Raw genomic sequence first — 16,371 nt, forward strand, 5'->3', positions numbered from 1 at the left:
GGTCATATTTGGGAGTCTGTTGCACCTGAAAGATTGAAAATATTTATTACGACAAAAGGCAGCCAATCACAGCACAGAGATTTGACGCATGTTCGGGTGGGTAGACGTTGACCGAATCCATGCTGGTTTTTGATATAATTATATATAATTTTGATGAATAATTAAAAAAGATGAAACTATGATACTCTCATTTGTAAAATTTCATTTTTTTTTACCGTCCATAATGTATATTTCTTATATGTATCCCCCCTTTTTGTCTATGTTCTATTTGATGTTAAGTATCTATGTATGTTTGTTTTCGAAAGAGAAAAAAAAATGCAAAAAAAAAAAGAAGAAGAAGAAGAAGAAGAAGAAGAAGAAGAAGAAGAAGAAGAAGAAGAAGAAGAAGAAGAAGAAGAAGACGTTGAGCGAGCGCTCGAGTGATTCCGATTCAGCTCGTCAGCTGTTCGTAGATCTTCGCACACAGTTCGGCATGTTCCGCCTACACATCGGATCCTGTCGATCGTGAGCCAGGGCTGTATTTCGTCCCCCTCGTTCTCTCTGTGTTGTTGTCCTCGGTGACGCGACGGAGGTGTAGCCTGACGCGGTCTCTTACGTGTCGGACTAAATAAAAGTGGAGCTCCGGAGGCCTGGAAGTGACGAGGCGAGTCTGTGTCGGGTAAGAAGAGACGCATTCGTGAGGGAAAGAGATAATGCACTTGGCGCTTTAGTGGACATGTCGCATTGCTCGATGCTTCTGTAACAAAGAGATCATGGCGGCGGTGGGCATGTTTCTCAGCAGCTCATACTTGCTGGGAGACAATGAGTCCGGCAGTCGAAGGAGGAAAGCGCGACAGTTCTACAAAGTATATGTGTTTAAGGAAATGATAAGAGATGTGTAAGTTAGTGTCATGAATGCGAGAGTCATTGGCACGCTTTGATGGAGATACAACACATTAAATCATTTATTTATTTTTTTATCTTGGTTCTAGCTTTGCTCAATGGAGCAGTCGAATCTCCCCTGCAAAAGTCTTCTGTACCACTTAAAACAATTATCCTCTGTAATAATTTGTGTTTTTTTAAACTGGTAATAAAATAATAGAGACAAATGTATTGTGCTTGAGTATTATTTCCTTAAATGACACCATAAAACACTGATTTTGTGTCGTTTGCTTCATTCAATCGGGAACACTAATTTTGCATGTCGCCACTCGCATGGAAACGCAAGCACTTGTATTTATTGTTCTGGTTTACCTTAAAAAGCCATACATACGTACTTCACAAAATGAAGCAATTTTGAGGGCACCCTGCTTGTGTTTTCTATAACAACATCCATAACAAAGATCTGAGTGACAGCTGTATACGGAAGTAAAAAAAGGCGGCAAATGGAGTCAACATGGTTTATTGAGCACGATCCTAATCTGTCAGTTTTAACATAAATAGTCATTCCAAAACCGTCATAGGTCTATTAAAGTGAATTTCGTTAATATAAATTAAGCATGTTCTCATACACGTGTTAAGGACTGCAGCTACTTTTGTTGCTTTTTACAATCTGTATTTTTCACATTTATTTTGCAATGTCATTTTTTTTGTCATGTAAATACATTTAGACTATACGAATGCAGACATTTAACACCTCTACTCTCAAAAAATAATTTGATATGATATTGCATTGCATGATTTATTATGAACGAATCATTCATATAATTTTAAACGATTAACTTAAAATGTAATGTCGATGCAATACATAAATACTTTATAGGACAATCCTTGAGGCTACAAAATTGAATACACAAAATACTCAAAATGAAACTCTGACAAACCCAGTCTGTGGGCAGGGTGCTTTTGCGGTCACACAATTTTCAGAGAATTTGATGACCTACTCTGTATGTTCATAGGATATTTATAGTATCCTGTACATCTGCCGAAGTAAAAGATTTTAAATTACATTTCCAGGCAATCCAAATGACCATGGAGGCAGGAGCAGATGTCCAGCAGGGCGGCAACACAGCAGTCTCAGAGACAGACACTCAACAGATTGCCACCTTGGCGCAGGTGAGTTTCTTGGATCACGTGTTTCCGAGGCTCTTGGAAACACATTTGCTAGCAAGACTAATGCAGATTGTAATCAGTACAGCTCAGGTGATTCTGCATGTGACTGGTTTTATATTTGAATCCAGTTCAGTTCTAGCTTAGTTTAGTCTCTGTGTCTCACCCTGTTGTTCCTCCCTGATGCAGGTTTCCATTGCTGCAGCACAGGCATCAGCCACTGCACCCACAGTGACCTTAGTTCAGCTGCCCAATGGGCAAACGGTGCAAGTTCACGGGGTCATCCAGGCAGCCCAGCCCTCTGTCATCCAATCCCCACAGGTGCAAACTGTACAAGTAAGTCTGACATGATGGTGGTTAATATCATAGACTGTATAAAAACATGGACGTAGTGTCCGTGACGTCACCCATAGGCAGAGCTGGGTAGATTACTTATGAATTGTAATCAGTTACTGATTACAGATTACATGAAAAATAATTGTAGTCAGTAATATAATCTCTTAGATTACACATTTTTGGTAACGTAATCTGATTACTTTGGGATTACATTTAGATTACATTTGTGCTAACCCTTATTTGATATCACATATTCAGTTAGCCTTATAAAGCATACCTACTTACTAATATTGAAAAACATGAAATTCACAGCAGTATCACTAATAAAATAAAATAAAATATTTAATCAAAAAAAAAACAAAAAAAAAAACACTAGAAGTGAATAAGACTCAAAGACTGTATCAATGAAAAACATCAAACAATATAGCTGCATTGCGAACATGAACTTGACTAAAGACTAAACTCACACAGCGAGGACATTTCTATCCATCTAAAACCATTTTAAGTGCAAAGTAACAATGAGGAAAAGACAAACAATAACAACATTGCAAAAATGAATATTAAAGAGGATATGAAATATGAAACTCACAGCAATAAGATTGCTAATACATGGCTCGACATTAAGCTTTTTCATGAACTTGTCCTTCTGACAAGTAAATCAGTCATTCACTTGTCAGAGTAAAAAAGTTACTTGTCCGGGGAAAAAGTGTTTGTTTTTTGGCACAAATGTAATTTATTCTGAAGCAGTCTAATCTGTGCTCTATCAGGTATTACTTTAATCAGTATATTTTTGATATTTGCATTAAATTGATTAAATGTAGATGTCTATCTACATTTACATTAAATTATTACATGTTATCCTTACATTAAATTAGAATAATAAGTCTTTGTGGTTGTTATTATTATTAAAATGAAATCAGTATCAACAAACTCCATCCATCCAAATTAATAAATTGTTATTAGATTAATGTTTTACTTTTTTGACATACAAAATATGAAATGTTGGAAAATGCAACGATACTTGTAAATATGATATTAAACCACCAGTAGGTGATGACAAGTCACTGTCTTAATGAGTGAATCATTGATTCAACCGATTCTTTCATACGGCTGATTCAGTTAATAAATGAAGCAAGTAACGGTTATCATAAATGGCTCACTGAATCATTGATTAGTTTAAAAATTAATCATTTAATAACCATAGACAGTAAAAGAAAGTTAGTAACGAAAGATGTTGCTTGCGGATGCGCAACTGTTCTGCTTTGGCTTTGCTTAGAACTATTTTTGTTTGAAATGGAACAAAAACGACCCATATGTGTCTAAAATGTAAGTCAGTTAATATTACTTGTTTATTTAACTTAAGATGTATAAAATCAATATCACATTTGCAATCGAGCTTAAAGTCCGAAAATCATCACTCCTGGTCGTGTGATGAATATTTATATTTATTCTACCGCAATATCTGTGTTTCTTTGTGTGTGCTGTTCTTATAGTGTTGATTTCTCCATGAGTCAGACAGGCTGGACGAGCCTCAACTGACTCGACCTTGATACTGTCAATACATTATCTGTTATTAGTAACCGTTTACACTAAAAGTAATAAAATCAGAATCATTCTCTTCAAAGTTTCGGTGATGCCCTAGCTATTGTTTGTTATTAAAATTTTGATAAGGTTACTTGTCCAGTCGGGCAAGTATAATTCTCTTTCACTTGCCCCTTCACAAAATCCACTTGTCCCGGAAAAGCGTTAAATGTTGAGCCCTCGCTAATATATAAAGACCATTTCCAGGTCAAATATTTCATCTCAAAACACTTGAAGTGCATGAGGTAGTAACAATGATGAAAAATCAACATTACAAAAATATATTATAGGACATGAAATTCCCAGCAATAACTTTGCTAGGTCAAAGAATTCCATTGACAGCAAATTAATTTACACTGAATAGTGACATTTTCCCGTCTTTCTTTAAAAATGAAATGATGTCTAAACATCCAGTGATTAAAGGATGTGTTCCCCTCCTTTTTTTCCTTTTATCTTGCTGATTTCTCCTGTGTGCGATTCTGACTCCTCCCTCCGCTGAAAAACGCAAAGAATCATGAACGTAGGCTACTATATAAGCGGCAGGTTTATTAGGAAAAAAATATAAACCTGAAAAAAAATAATCATGTAATCCATAAAAAAAAGTAACTGTAGTCTGATTACGAGTATTTTAAGAAGTAGTTTACTCTAATTACAAGTACTTGAGTTTTGGAATCTGATTACGTAATCCAGATTACATGTAATCCGTTACTACCCAGCTCTGCCCATAGGTTTCCGAAGAGAGTTTTTGAAACCAGCGGGCCATCGCCATCTTGGTAGCTCAGGGGTAATCAAAAATAGGCAAAAAGGCTGGAGATGGTTGTTGAAACCACGCCCACCTAGCTCGACAGCAGGTGACAATAAGCCAATCGACCTGTCACTCTAGTGACCACGCCCTTAATTATGCAGAACTTTAAGGCTTAATATTAATATTAGTTATTAAAATATTCACCCCCCTCACAGTTGTCATGAATGGCAAAATTAGCTATATAGACCAAAATGTTTTTTTTTGCACCAGGCTGTACACGTTTTTTTTTTTTTCTGCTGTAAAGTTGGGCATTTTAACATGGGGGGTCTATGGGATTGAATCCCTTTTGCGGCCAGTCGATGAATTACAGTTTTAGTCACTTCCTTGGTGGCTTCACGAGAGAGAGCGGGCGGTTGCTGCTCGGTTAATATATGAGAACTGTAAAACTGTGAAGATTTCACGACATAATTCGGTTTGAGATGTATTTACATCTCAAAATTACGACTCAAAATTACATGCAGGTACCTTGCAGGTAGTTTTTAAACTTGATATGCCTTATTTGCTATCAATATTTATGTGTTCCTTTGTTGTCTTTGTATTAGATTTCTACCATTGCTGAGAGTGATGATTCACAGGAGTCAGTGGACAGTGTGACGGATTCCCAGAAAAGAAGAGAGATCCTGTCTAGACGGCCCTCATACAGGTACCTGAACGGATTTGTAGTTTCGGTGCAGTGTCCCAGTTAATTACCTTGACTCTGGCAGGCCACCAGAGTTTCATAATGAACCAAAAATATTTGTACTTGATGACTTTAAAATAACTAATTGGGTGTTGTGTTTTGCACCATTGCTTTGGCAAAACATCTGTCAGCTGATCTAGAATGGGAATGGTAATATGGCTTTGTGTACTTATTAAATCCCAAAAAGCTGCAAGTTGTTTTTCAAAGTGAAGTACAGCACTATATTCATGTGAGTAGCTCACTATCCAGTTTTTCCAGCATATTAGAGCGTCTTGATTCGCAGTAAATGCAGCAAGCTTTATCGTTACGTTCTCTGCGAGTTTAACCTGCATTACTCACCCTCAAGTGTTGTTAACCAAACAGTTGCTGTTAGCCATTGGCTTCCATAGTATGGACAAAAAAAAAATACTATGGATTTTATTATTATTATTATTTTTAATATATTATTTTGTTTTCAACAGAAGAAAGAAACTCCTTGAGGGTGAGTAAATAATGAAAATTTGTATTATTGGATGAACTATACCTTTACATATTATTAAACTGTCTTAGGGATCATAATAATACAATTATTATTATTTTATTATATAATAATGCTTATGTTATATTATATTATTCAAATGGTTTGGGTTGCTAAAACACCTTTATGAATATAATGAAGACTGAGACACTATCACAACTAAAACGAGGTTTGAGACCATTTTAAAGATCGGGTAAAAGTAAATCAGGGTTTCCGCAGGCCTTAAAAAATATTAAAGAGTATTGAATTTAGTTGGATCAAAGTTTTGAAACAAAAATATTAGCTTTTTCACTATGCCTGTTTGATGTTTTTGTTCAGACCAAAGCGAAAGCCAACCCATGTTTTTAAGGACTCAAATACAGGTATGACAACTGTATACTGCTGCTATGTGAATGTGGCCTATGTTACCATTAGGGGTACACAATATATATCGGCCGATGATTAATGCGCATCTAGTCAGTAAAGCCGGTTCTCTAATCAGCGCTAAATACCATCAGGTGCATGTTTTCACATAGAGCAGCTGTTACTACACGGAGCCGTTGTTAACTGACAAGCTGTGCAAATCCAAGCTGATAATGAACGTGGATTTGCGCAGCTTGTCAGGGTTGCCGCTGTAAGGAAGATTTCCCACTGGTTAATCGATGTGTGACAACACTGGTAATACCGGTATCAATGCAGGGTGGGGGGATGGAAGGTGGTGTCTTTTTCCTCGCTTCCTCACTTTTAAATAGATTATAAATGCGTGCATTATAGATTCACTTTCGATTCAGCATCTATTGGCAATCTGGCGTCAATAGCTTAACTGAAAAAAAAACAAACAAAAAAACAAAGAAGCTCACTGATATTAAATACAGACCTTTTATTAACATATCAAATTAAAAATACCACCATATATAGGCAAAAAACAAAGAAGCAAAGAACCAAATACCGTTTTCTGAAAATAAAACAGGCTAGGCCTAAATAAATTACACAAAGTTTAAATAAGATAAAACCATATAAATAAGAAACAAATATAAAATAAAAACTTAAACTTACTAAATAAAAACACCATAAATTGGCATTTTGTTCTCCCTCTTCTCTCACGGGATGTGTTGACTACACTTTTCTACTGAGGATGACCGTTTCTTGGTCTCTTCAACATTCGGGTCGTAGTCGTGTCTTGCGCATAAGCTGCCGTCTTGCTTCTGGCAGAGCTTCATATTTATCATCTAAAAGCGGTCACACACCGAAGCGCTGTGCCACGTCTAGGACATTTTGAGGTATCGCACACCGGACATGCAAATTCTATATGCACAAGCTTAATTTACAGCTAGTTTAATATAAAACTATACAGATGGTGCTCTGTGGCGCGGCAGGAATTTGAAGAGTGTCCTGAGTCGTAGCTGGGCGCCGCGGACAGACACCGAATGTCGCCGCAGGTGTGCATACCCTCATAGAAAACAATATGTTCAAATTTTAAAGACGTAGCGTTGTGCTTCTCGTCTGGGGTGCGACCCTCTTAAAATAGATATGATTCCGGCTTTCAGGTTGGCTGTCAGTTGTCCATCCTCATCCGATGTGGCCAACGTGTCGTCTTTAATGAGATGCAGCATAGGGAGAAGAGATGATGCGGTGATGCTGATCTGTGATGTGACTCTCTTGACACGCAGCATTGTAGCTGCGTTCAGTTTTTAATTATAGTGTATGCTTTCTTTTAAACTAAATTATTTATAATAATTTATATATAGAAAAAATATATATAGAAAAAAATATATAGAAAAAACAAATACTTAAAAAAATCTAAACGACTGTGTCACGGTGGAAAAGTGATGTATCCGGTGTTGCAGCTTTAAACCATCAACACCGTCTATCGCAGCAAGCCTACTAGATGTGCATTAATCATTAGCCGGAATATATCGTGCACCCCTAGTTACCATAGACATTGCCTTACCGTTACCCTTGTCATATGGAATTATTTTCATATGGAAGTAATTTTTATCGGCTTTTTATGCCTTTTTAATCAGATAGGAGACTGTAGAGAAGTAACACTACATGAACCTTTTCATAGAAAATGCAATAAATACAAAGCTAGAGCAAAAACTAAAACTGAAATGAGACATGAATAATAAATAGTATAGTGAATATTAAAGCAGTTTGTTTAATTTGTATCTTTTTATTCCAGTATATTTGTCATTTGCTTTTTTTTTATTACTGACAATTTAATTATTTTCAATAATTTTTAGGACTTTTGTTTGTTTGTTTAAAATTCCGCTGCTTACTACAATGTAGATGTCATAGCAACCTTATTTACAGGGAAAAAAAAAAATCTTTAAATAAATCACTCATAAGTTTTTGGTCATATGGACCCCTCATAATCGTGTTAAATAATCGTGATTACAATATTCTGACATACGTCTTCTGAGAGTGTATACCTCATGAACACTAAAAAAGCCAGTCACCTGATACCTGTACCTGATTACTGATCTAAGTTATGTTTTGAATCTAATTGGGCTAATACTGTCAAAAACGCACAAGGTTTACAAGTGACAGCAGACTAGGGCTGCACAATTAATCAAACACAATCGTCATGCACATCATATCAGTAAAGCCGGTTCTGTGATTAGTAGTAAATCTCAATCACCTGCTTTCAGGTGGAGCAGCATTTACTACACAGAGCCGTAGTTCACTGACAAACAACGGCCAAAAATTGCAGATGATATAATCGTACGTTTATGAAATCGAAGAAATCATTCCCGATAATGACAACTGTTTGCGTAGCTTCTCGGTGAACTAGGGCTCTGTGTAAATGTAAGTAAATTCTCCTCCTTCTGAGAGCACGTGAAAATACCACATTTAATAAGATGTTTTTACTCCAAACTCACTTCATAATGTCAGCCGAGTGTTTGAAATAAATCCTTCTATGAGATGATGTGACTTCTTACACAGAATAAGGCACGGAACATATTTCATAGTATACTAAGCAGTGATATAGACATTGCATTATAAATATACTTTAACAAATAAATATAATAAGAAGAACTCAGATAAACCGCATATTGCCATAGTCGCGTGTTCATTAGTCAAGTTGAAATAAAGCAGTTGAATCTTCTGTTTATTCAGCTCTAGCGTTGTTTTCTGCACGAGAGCGCCCTCTGGCCTTTGGATGAAGATTTACTACTGATCTCAGAAACGTGCTTCATTGAAAGATATACATGAGAATGGCAGCCTCTGTCTAATCACGATTTTTAATTAATTTTAATTAATTGTGCAGCCCCACAGCAGACTAATAGAACTAAACAAGCTTTTCATTAAAGAGATATTTCACCCCCAAAGTTAAAATTCTGTCATTATTTACTCGCTCTCATGTTGTCCCAAACCTGTATTAATGTATTTCTTGTGCTCAACACAAAAGAAGGTATTTAGAAGAATTAATGTCCAGATCAACATTCCTTATGGAAATCCTGTAGTCTTTTAGTTCATTAGCAAACATTAAGAAATGTTCACAAGCTTGATTTAACATCTTGTAACACAGAAAGATCCTGAACGACCTTTCATCCGATGCTCCAGCAGTGCCACGGATAGAAGAAGAGAGATCAGAGGAGGATTCCACACCAGCCATTACAACTGTCACTGTGCCAACACCTATCTACCAGACAAGTAGTGGGCAGTACAGTAAGTTGTTTGCTTCTCTAGTACAAATACACTACTGCAGCTTTTGAAATGGTAAATTTGCTAAATATACAGTCAACCTTATGGCATTTGTTTCCCCCCAGTTGCTATCACTCAGGGTGGGGCGATCCAGTTAGCCAATAATGGAACAGATGGAGTTCAAGGGCTACAAACCCTGACCATGACAAACGCGGCAGGCGCTCAGCCCGGCACCACCATCCTGCAATATGCACAGACCAGCGACGGCCAGCAGATACTGGTGCCCAGCAATCAAGTGGTTGTACAAGGTGATATTTGACAAAAATAAATGTCATTTCGGTTCTAAACAAGTACCTAAAATACTTGAATTAAAGATAAAGCAAGTGTGCTGGCATGTAGATTAAATCTTGGCTAGGCTTCATCTATATCTGGCAGACAGCTACACAAGGCATCTAAATGTCTCCTTGTCAAAACATAAATCTGTGCTGCTTGTGTGTTTTTCAGCGGCCTCGGGAGATGTTCAGGCGTATCAGATCCGCACCGCAGCTTCAGGGGTGGTCATGGCCACCTCTCCTGCACTGCCCGGCCAGGGAGGAACTGAGGAGGTCACACGCAAGCGGGAGGTTCGGCTAATGAAGAACAGGTATGATTCATAAAAAAAAAAAAAAAAAAAAAAAAACACGTATTTGCATGATTAATGCACTAGCTCATTTTGGACTATAAAGATTGGGCTACAAAGGACCCAGGTAAATTATGTAAATCAGAGAAAAATTGCTGTGTGTTTTATTAGCAATGTTATTCTATAATAATATTGATTGAGGGGAAATAGTTTTTCTTCTTGTTTGTATTTAACTCTTGACATGTCTGATAAAAATGCTTGAATATTTTTAGCACTATGTTTGCGTATAGATATTTTTTCTTCTAACTGTGACTAAATATCGCCACTGTACCGTGTTTTCTCTTAGAACCCTAATCTAGAATCCTTAGATTTTTATCACAGTTAAAAAAAATAAAAAACACTCAAAATGTGGAGTATATATGTCAACTCTGTAATCGCCTGGCTGTAATAATATGTTTCCACCACAGGGAGGCAGCACGGGAGTGCCGCAGGAAAAAGAAAGAGTATGTTAAATGTCTGGAAAACAGAGTGGCCGTGCTGGAGAATCAGAACAAAACGCTCATCGAGGAGCTCAAAGCTCTAAAGGACCTTTACTGTCACAAATCTGAATAACGGCCCACACACACACGTGCTGAACGGATCTCTTCTGGTGCCTCTAGAGACAGAGACTCTGAACAAACCACAGGCACCTGCACAGCATCTCTGGCTCTTTTCATTTCAATTTCCTTTTTAAAAAAAATATAATCTTCTGTAAAAATCCAGTTATCAGGAATACATTGTAAGTTTATGTGTAAACTTTTTTATTTCCGTTTTTGTCTTCAGAAGAAAGCGAGTCGGTTTCTATAAGATAATAAAATTAAATGCAGGGTACAGCTTCGCTATCAAACACGTTGCCCTACTTAAGGAGCGATGCGAACCGTAAAGAGCACCTTTCAGTTGCAACCGTGACAGGGAATGAATGTTTATGTGGGTTTATCATGGAAACAGCCCAGGGTGCTGCTTCTGAGACCTGCTCCTGTCACTCTTTTGAAAGACTTTCCCACACTGCACCAGTCGTAGCTGGCGCTGCCTGCGAGCATGATTAAAGAGGGATGGAGTTTCTCACTTTTGCAGCATGGGTCTTTAATGATTGAGATTAAATCAGCTGTGCCCTCTCATGTTGTTTTACTGCTTCTGTTACTAATACATATACTCTTATTTTTGTTCTTAGACACACACACACACACACACATTAAGAGCTATTAGGAAAAAAAACTCAAGTCACATTTGTTAATTAAAAAAAGGTGGACGCTTTGAAATATGGAATGATGACATTTGAAAAAATGTTGTAAATAGGTAAATGAAATATTCTATGTGATTTTCAGTGAGCATTCGATAGCCCATAATCAGAAAATCATTTTTTTTTAACTTGTAAATGTGCTTATATTGTAATATATTGGAAATTTTTCATTTATGCCAGACTTTACAGGTAATTTTGGTGCCATCTACACTGATCAGAGACTATTTGTGGTGATACCTCTATATTTTAGTCAAAGATTTTTGATATACAAAATTAATCTCTGATCAGTGGAAATTTTTCAGTGATGAAAATGCTGTTGTTATTCTTTTCTGTCTTTTGCCATAACATGTAGATGTTATTATTATTATTATTATTATTATTATTACTATCATTTAAAAAAAAATGTATTATTTGGATTATGTATTGTATTTTTAAGAAATGTTGCTTATGTGTAAACTAAATCAGTTAAAAAAGCATTCTGGTGCAGTCTCTCATCAGCAATTACATATTTGGCAGCTGTTCATAATCAAATGTGTTGAGGTAGTTTTATTTTGTATTTAATGTTTGTGAGGATTAAATATCATTAATTAATCTTTGCTTCAGTCCAGGGTTGTTCAGTCCTGCTCCTTTGCACACCTGTAAAGTTCATTTCAAACCAGTTTCAAAGGTTTTGTTTCAAACACCTGTCTGTAATTCTTGGTTCAGGTGTGTTAGAGAGAACAGTAACACTTTACAATAAGGTTCCATTAGTTAATGCATTAACTAACATGAACAAACAATTAATGTTGCATCAAAGTATATATTAATCTTTGTTAATGTTAGTAAAAATACAGTCGTTCATTATTAGTCTGTTAATTCAGTGCATTAACTAATGTTAACAAGCACAACTTTTGATTTTAATAATGCATTAGTAAATCTTGAAATGAACATTGCTGTAATGCTGCAGAAGTGTTGTTCATGCGTAGTTAATGTTTCCTGAAGTTTGTTAACTACTGGACATTACTGTAAAGTGTTGCCGAGAGAACTAATCTCTGCAGAAAGGTCTGAACAACCTTGAAGTAACATTGTGGGTTGTGATCACATCATATTACTATTATGACTCAAGTGCAGTTCAAAAGTTTGATTTATCGGTTATTTTTAAAATAGAGTAATACATTTATTCAACCAGTATGCCTTTATCATACAAAAGATTTCAGTTTTCCATTTCAAGATTTTCAACATTGTATTCATTAATTAATTCTGAGTAAACAAAAACCACATATATATAGCAGCAAAAATTATTTTCTTAACATTGAAAATCTGAAATATTTCTTGTACACTGCATAGAGATTTCTTTCAAATTTTAAAATTACAAAAAATTTTAAAATTACAAAATCTTACCGACCCCAAACTTTTGAACAGTATTGTTTTCAGTATGCACATTTCCTATGCATAAAATATCCAGATTACCTATATTTATATCAAAATAAAAGACCAGTCTAAACCGCAACAAGATTGTATCCCACAATGGAATGTGCTCAACTTCAACCTTCACATTACCAGAGTGATAAACAAACTAGAAGTAACTGGACAATCTGTAAAAAAAAAAAAAAAAAAAAAAAAAAAGGATTAAAAATGCTAAATAACCATGTTTAATTAATTAAACAGAACTAAATATGCCGAGTTATGCTATTTCACACACTGTTAAAATGCATGCAACCCTGTACATTTTACAGCAATCATAGAGTGCAATTTGCAGGCCATTTATCGATCAGTTAAGTATCTGAATGAATTGGAAGAACGAGATGCCTTGAACTGATTTAGGTTATTTGATGGCATCCGGTAAGCACTGCTTCAGCCAATCACTCCCCTATAGTTTAAGTGAATTAAAAAAATGGATGGATATATGGTAAATTGTCTGTGATGCCTAAACTGCATAAGAGACAGAAATCTTGATTGTTTTGTGGCATTGCTTTTAACAAAACAGCGCAGAGCTTCCTGATTGCTTGTATTCTGTTCAAGGTCTCCAGTCTTTGATAGTGGCCACAAGCAAACTTATTCATAAAATAAATCAGGGTACTAAATGGTGCTAAACGGCCCTCGGTGTAAATCTAACCTGTAACAACCTCTATGAGTCTGTTGGTTTGATTGCTAACAAAATGAGAGCCTTAAATTAAAAGGTTTTTTGATCAGTGATTGTGGACTCCAGCAATTAGCACTGATTTGTATTATTAACAATAGCCTACCTTAAATGATTAAAAATGATCATTTGTGCCAAGGGTTAATTACAGAGCTTTTCCATGCTAGAATTTAATGATCTGATTTGCCTTTAAGTTATTCATAATTTGTTACAAGTATTGTGGTTCTTCTCTCAAAACATGGAGAGGGTATGAGTATATGAATATCTTTAGCTCTTAATTTATTTATTTATTTTTTTATAAGAAGGAAAGAAAGAAACGAATGAATTCATAAATGCAACTTTTTTCATCAATATTTATAAGTTATGAAGACTCCTAATTAAATTATGTTATCCCTTGTATGGTGTTTGGGTCTTTGGGACCCATTTTCATTTTTTGTCGAAATGATTTTTTTTTTTTCAAAGTCAGACTCAGTGGCCTTGGCTCATTTTCTGTGAAGAACATAAATCAGAACAAATTTTCAATGACCACACACTGGATTTATCTTCGAAACATTTGGGATAATGTAAGTCGCCTACACAAGTCAGCAAAATATATAACACTTTTCTAGTAGTTTTTGGATATTTTATATAAAAAAAAAAAATCTTACATATTGTGCCTTTAAGTTAATGATAATCACTATTTTTATATCAATAGAACCCATCAAAATAATGTTTGCAAATTAAAACATTTAATTAAATGAATCAATAATATTTTTTAACTTGCATTTATTCAAGTTGGTAACAGGCCCTCTGAATTATTTTTTAGAGTGTTCTGACAGTTCTTCTAGCATGTCCTTCTCAATTCGCTTGTTAAGTCTGACGTCACGTAGCAGCGCTTCCGTGTCCAAACGCTCTATCAGTTACCACGAGAAAACAACAAAAGGTGCTAATATAAACTCACAATGTGATAGAATACTAGCGAAAAAGTTTAATATTTGTGTTTGAGACGCTGTGAGCACGGAGACTGTAGTGTATACCGTAAGTTTGAAAGCGTTTAGCTTAAATGGTTATTATGAATAAACAGTGCTCATAAACGGCTGCTGAGGTAGTATTCTCAAGTGAAGCAAGTTGTGGCTTGGATCCGGAAGCAGCGCTTCTTACGTCATCACTTAACAACCGAATACAATGTCTGTGGGTTCCTTCAAACTTTTATTTAGTAAGCCATGTTTCTGCTTGTATTGTGCTTTGAGAGGGGCGGGGCCAGTAGAGTAATTGATAATGATCGACACTTGTGCCTCGCACCGGTCTCGAGTCCCACGGAGGAGCTCTGGAAGCATAAAAGGAGGAGTAACAACAATGAAGAAGAGAGGACCAGTCCTTGACTTTATGGTATTGTTCTTATATTATGTTTTATGCAGCAGTCGTCCGTGAGGGGCTGCTGCTTTAACTTTTGTTTTATGTTAGTTTATTTGTTTTTTTCAATTTTATGTTTAAATGTTTGCTGGTACCGGCCTCCTTCTTCCCAGTCTACAAACGTTCCTACTTTGGTGCCGAAACCTGGTAGGAAGGAGGGACACACTGTCAGAGAGCCCTCGCTGTTGAGGACATTTGGCAACATGAAGGAGTAGAGACCATTTAGTGGTGCAGGTGTAGCTCATTATCATTTCCAGCCTTGCTCCATTCCCACAGCTCAGTGGCCGGTCCCTGATTCCTGTAAGGCTCTGCAGTGTTTCCTGGGTTTTGCCAACTTCTACCGGTGATACATCAGGGATTTTAGTCAGATCGCTGCACCGCTCACGGCCTTAACCTCCACCAAGGTGTCCTTCAGATGGAACCAGGAGGCTCAGGTAGACTTTGGCATTTTAAAGTCCCATTTTGTCTCTGCACCTATTCTGTTGGTTCCAGATCCTGGTCGGGAAAGAGTGCAGCCGAAGCCATCCTTCCTGAAGGGGTGGTGGTCTGGGCCTTACGTGGGGTATCGAGCAACGAGTTGAGGAGGCCGGTTGAGGGGTGCCAGTGCCGGCAGAGTGCCCGGTGGGCAGGTTGCCGTGCCGGCTGTGCTGCGCTCTGAGGTCCTTCAGTGGGGTCACGCATACAGGTTGGTCTGCCATCCAGGTATTCGGAGAACATTCTTTGCCATCCGGCAACACTGCTGGTGGCCTGCTATGGCCGTGGATGTTAGACAGTTCGTGTTGGCAAGCCCCACATGTGCCCAATGTAAGCCTGTGAATCGCCCTCCTGATGGTCTGCTTTCTACAGGGTTGAATACTCTCCTTATCCCTTCCCACCCTTGGTCACACATTGTCCTTGATTTTGTCTCTGGACTTCCCCCGTCGAAGGGTAACACTGTGATTCTCATGGTGGTGTGGAAGATTTTTATTAATAAGATTTTAATCAATCAAGTATAATCAATGTGAATCTAGCCATTTTTGTTGCTAGTTATTATTCCATTATAATCCTATAGGTTAAGTATAGAAAGGAATATGCCTACGGGGCCAAATTGTACACCAGATGAGAAACATGGTCAGACCAGCTGAGAAACATGTGGTCAGACATACAGACATGGCCTTTGTCTATACCAAAAGAGGGGGCCTCTTCCCTCTAGGGAGGTATTCAAATTGTAAACATAAAGATAATGATGTTCCTTGCAGAGAACATCTCGGATTTGTTTCTCACTGAAATAAAGTCTATCTTCTGGAAACAAAACCCTTAGACTGTGTGATTCCTCAGATTCATGGCAGACGAAAATATACTACATTGGTGGATCGCTTTTCCAAAGCATTTCAATTCATTCCCCTGCCC

At 36.9% G+C, this 16,371-nt stretch overlaps 1 protein-coding gene across 2 annotated transcripts; it reads left to right on the top strand.

Annotated features, from left to right (window-relative positions):
- The first annotated feature begins 434 nt into the window (after positions 1-434).
- LOC113110806 (cyclic AMP-responsive element-binding protein 1-like) lies at positions 435-11,944 on the top strand. 2 transcript variants are annotated; one of them, XM_026275120.1, is made up of 8 exons: positions 435-877; positions 1,936-2,034; positions 2,218-2,364; positions 5,293-5,393; positions 9,458-9,597; positions 9,699-9,881; positions 10,078-10,216; positions 10,660-11,944. In XM_026275120.1, the coding sequence occupies exons 2-8, from the start codon at positions 1,945-1,947 to the stop codon at positions 10,802-10,804; spliced, it is 945 nt and encodes a 314-aa protein (XP_026130905.1). In that variant the 5' UTR covers positions 435-877; positions 1,936-1,944; the 3' UTR covers positions 10,805-11,944. The 2 variants fall into 2 exon arrangements, with proteins under 2 accessions (XP_026130905.1, XP_026130818.1); XM_026275033.1 differs by having other exon boundaries at positions 443-658.
- The last annotated feature ends 4,427 nt before the right edge of the window (positions 11,945-16,371 follow it).

The sequence above is a fragment of the Carassius auratus genome, chromosome 1 (assembly GCF_003368295.1).
Source record: "Carassius auratus strain Wakin chromosome 1, ASM336829v1, whole genome shotgun sequence".
NCBI lineage: Eukaryota > Metazoa > Chordata > Actinopteri > Cypriniformes > Cyprinidae > Carassius > Carassius auratus.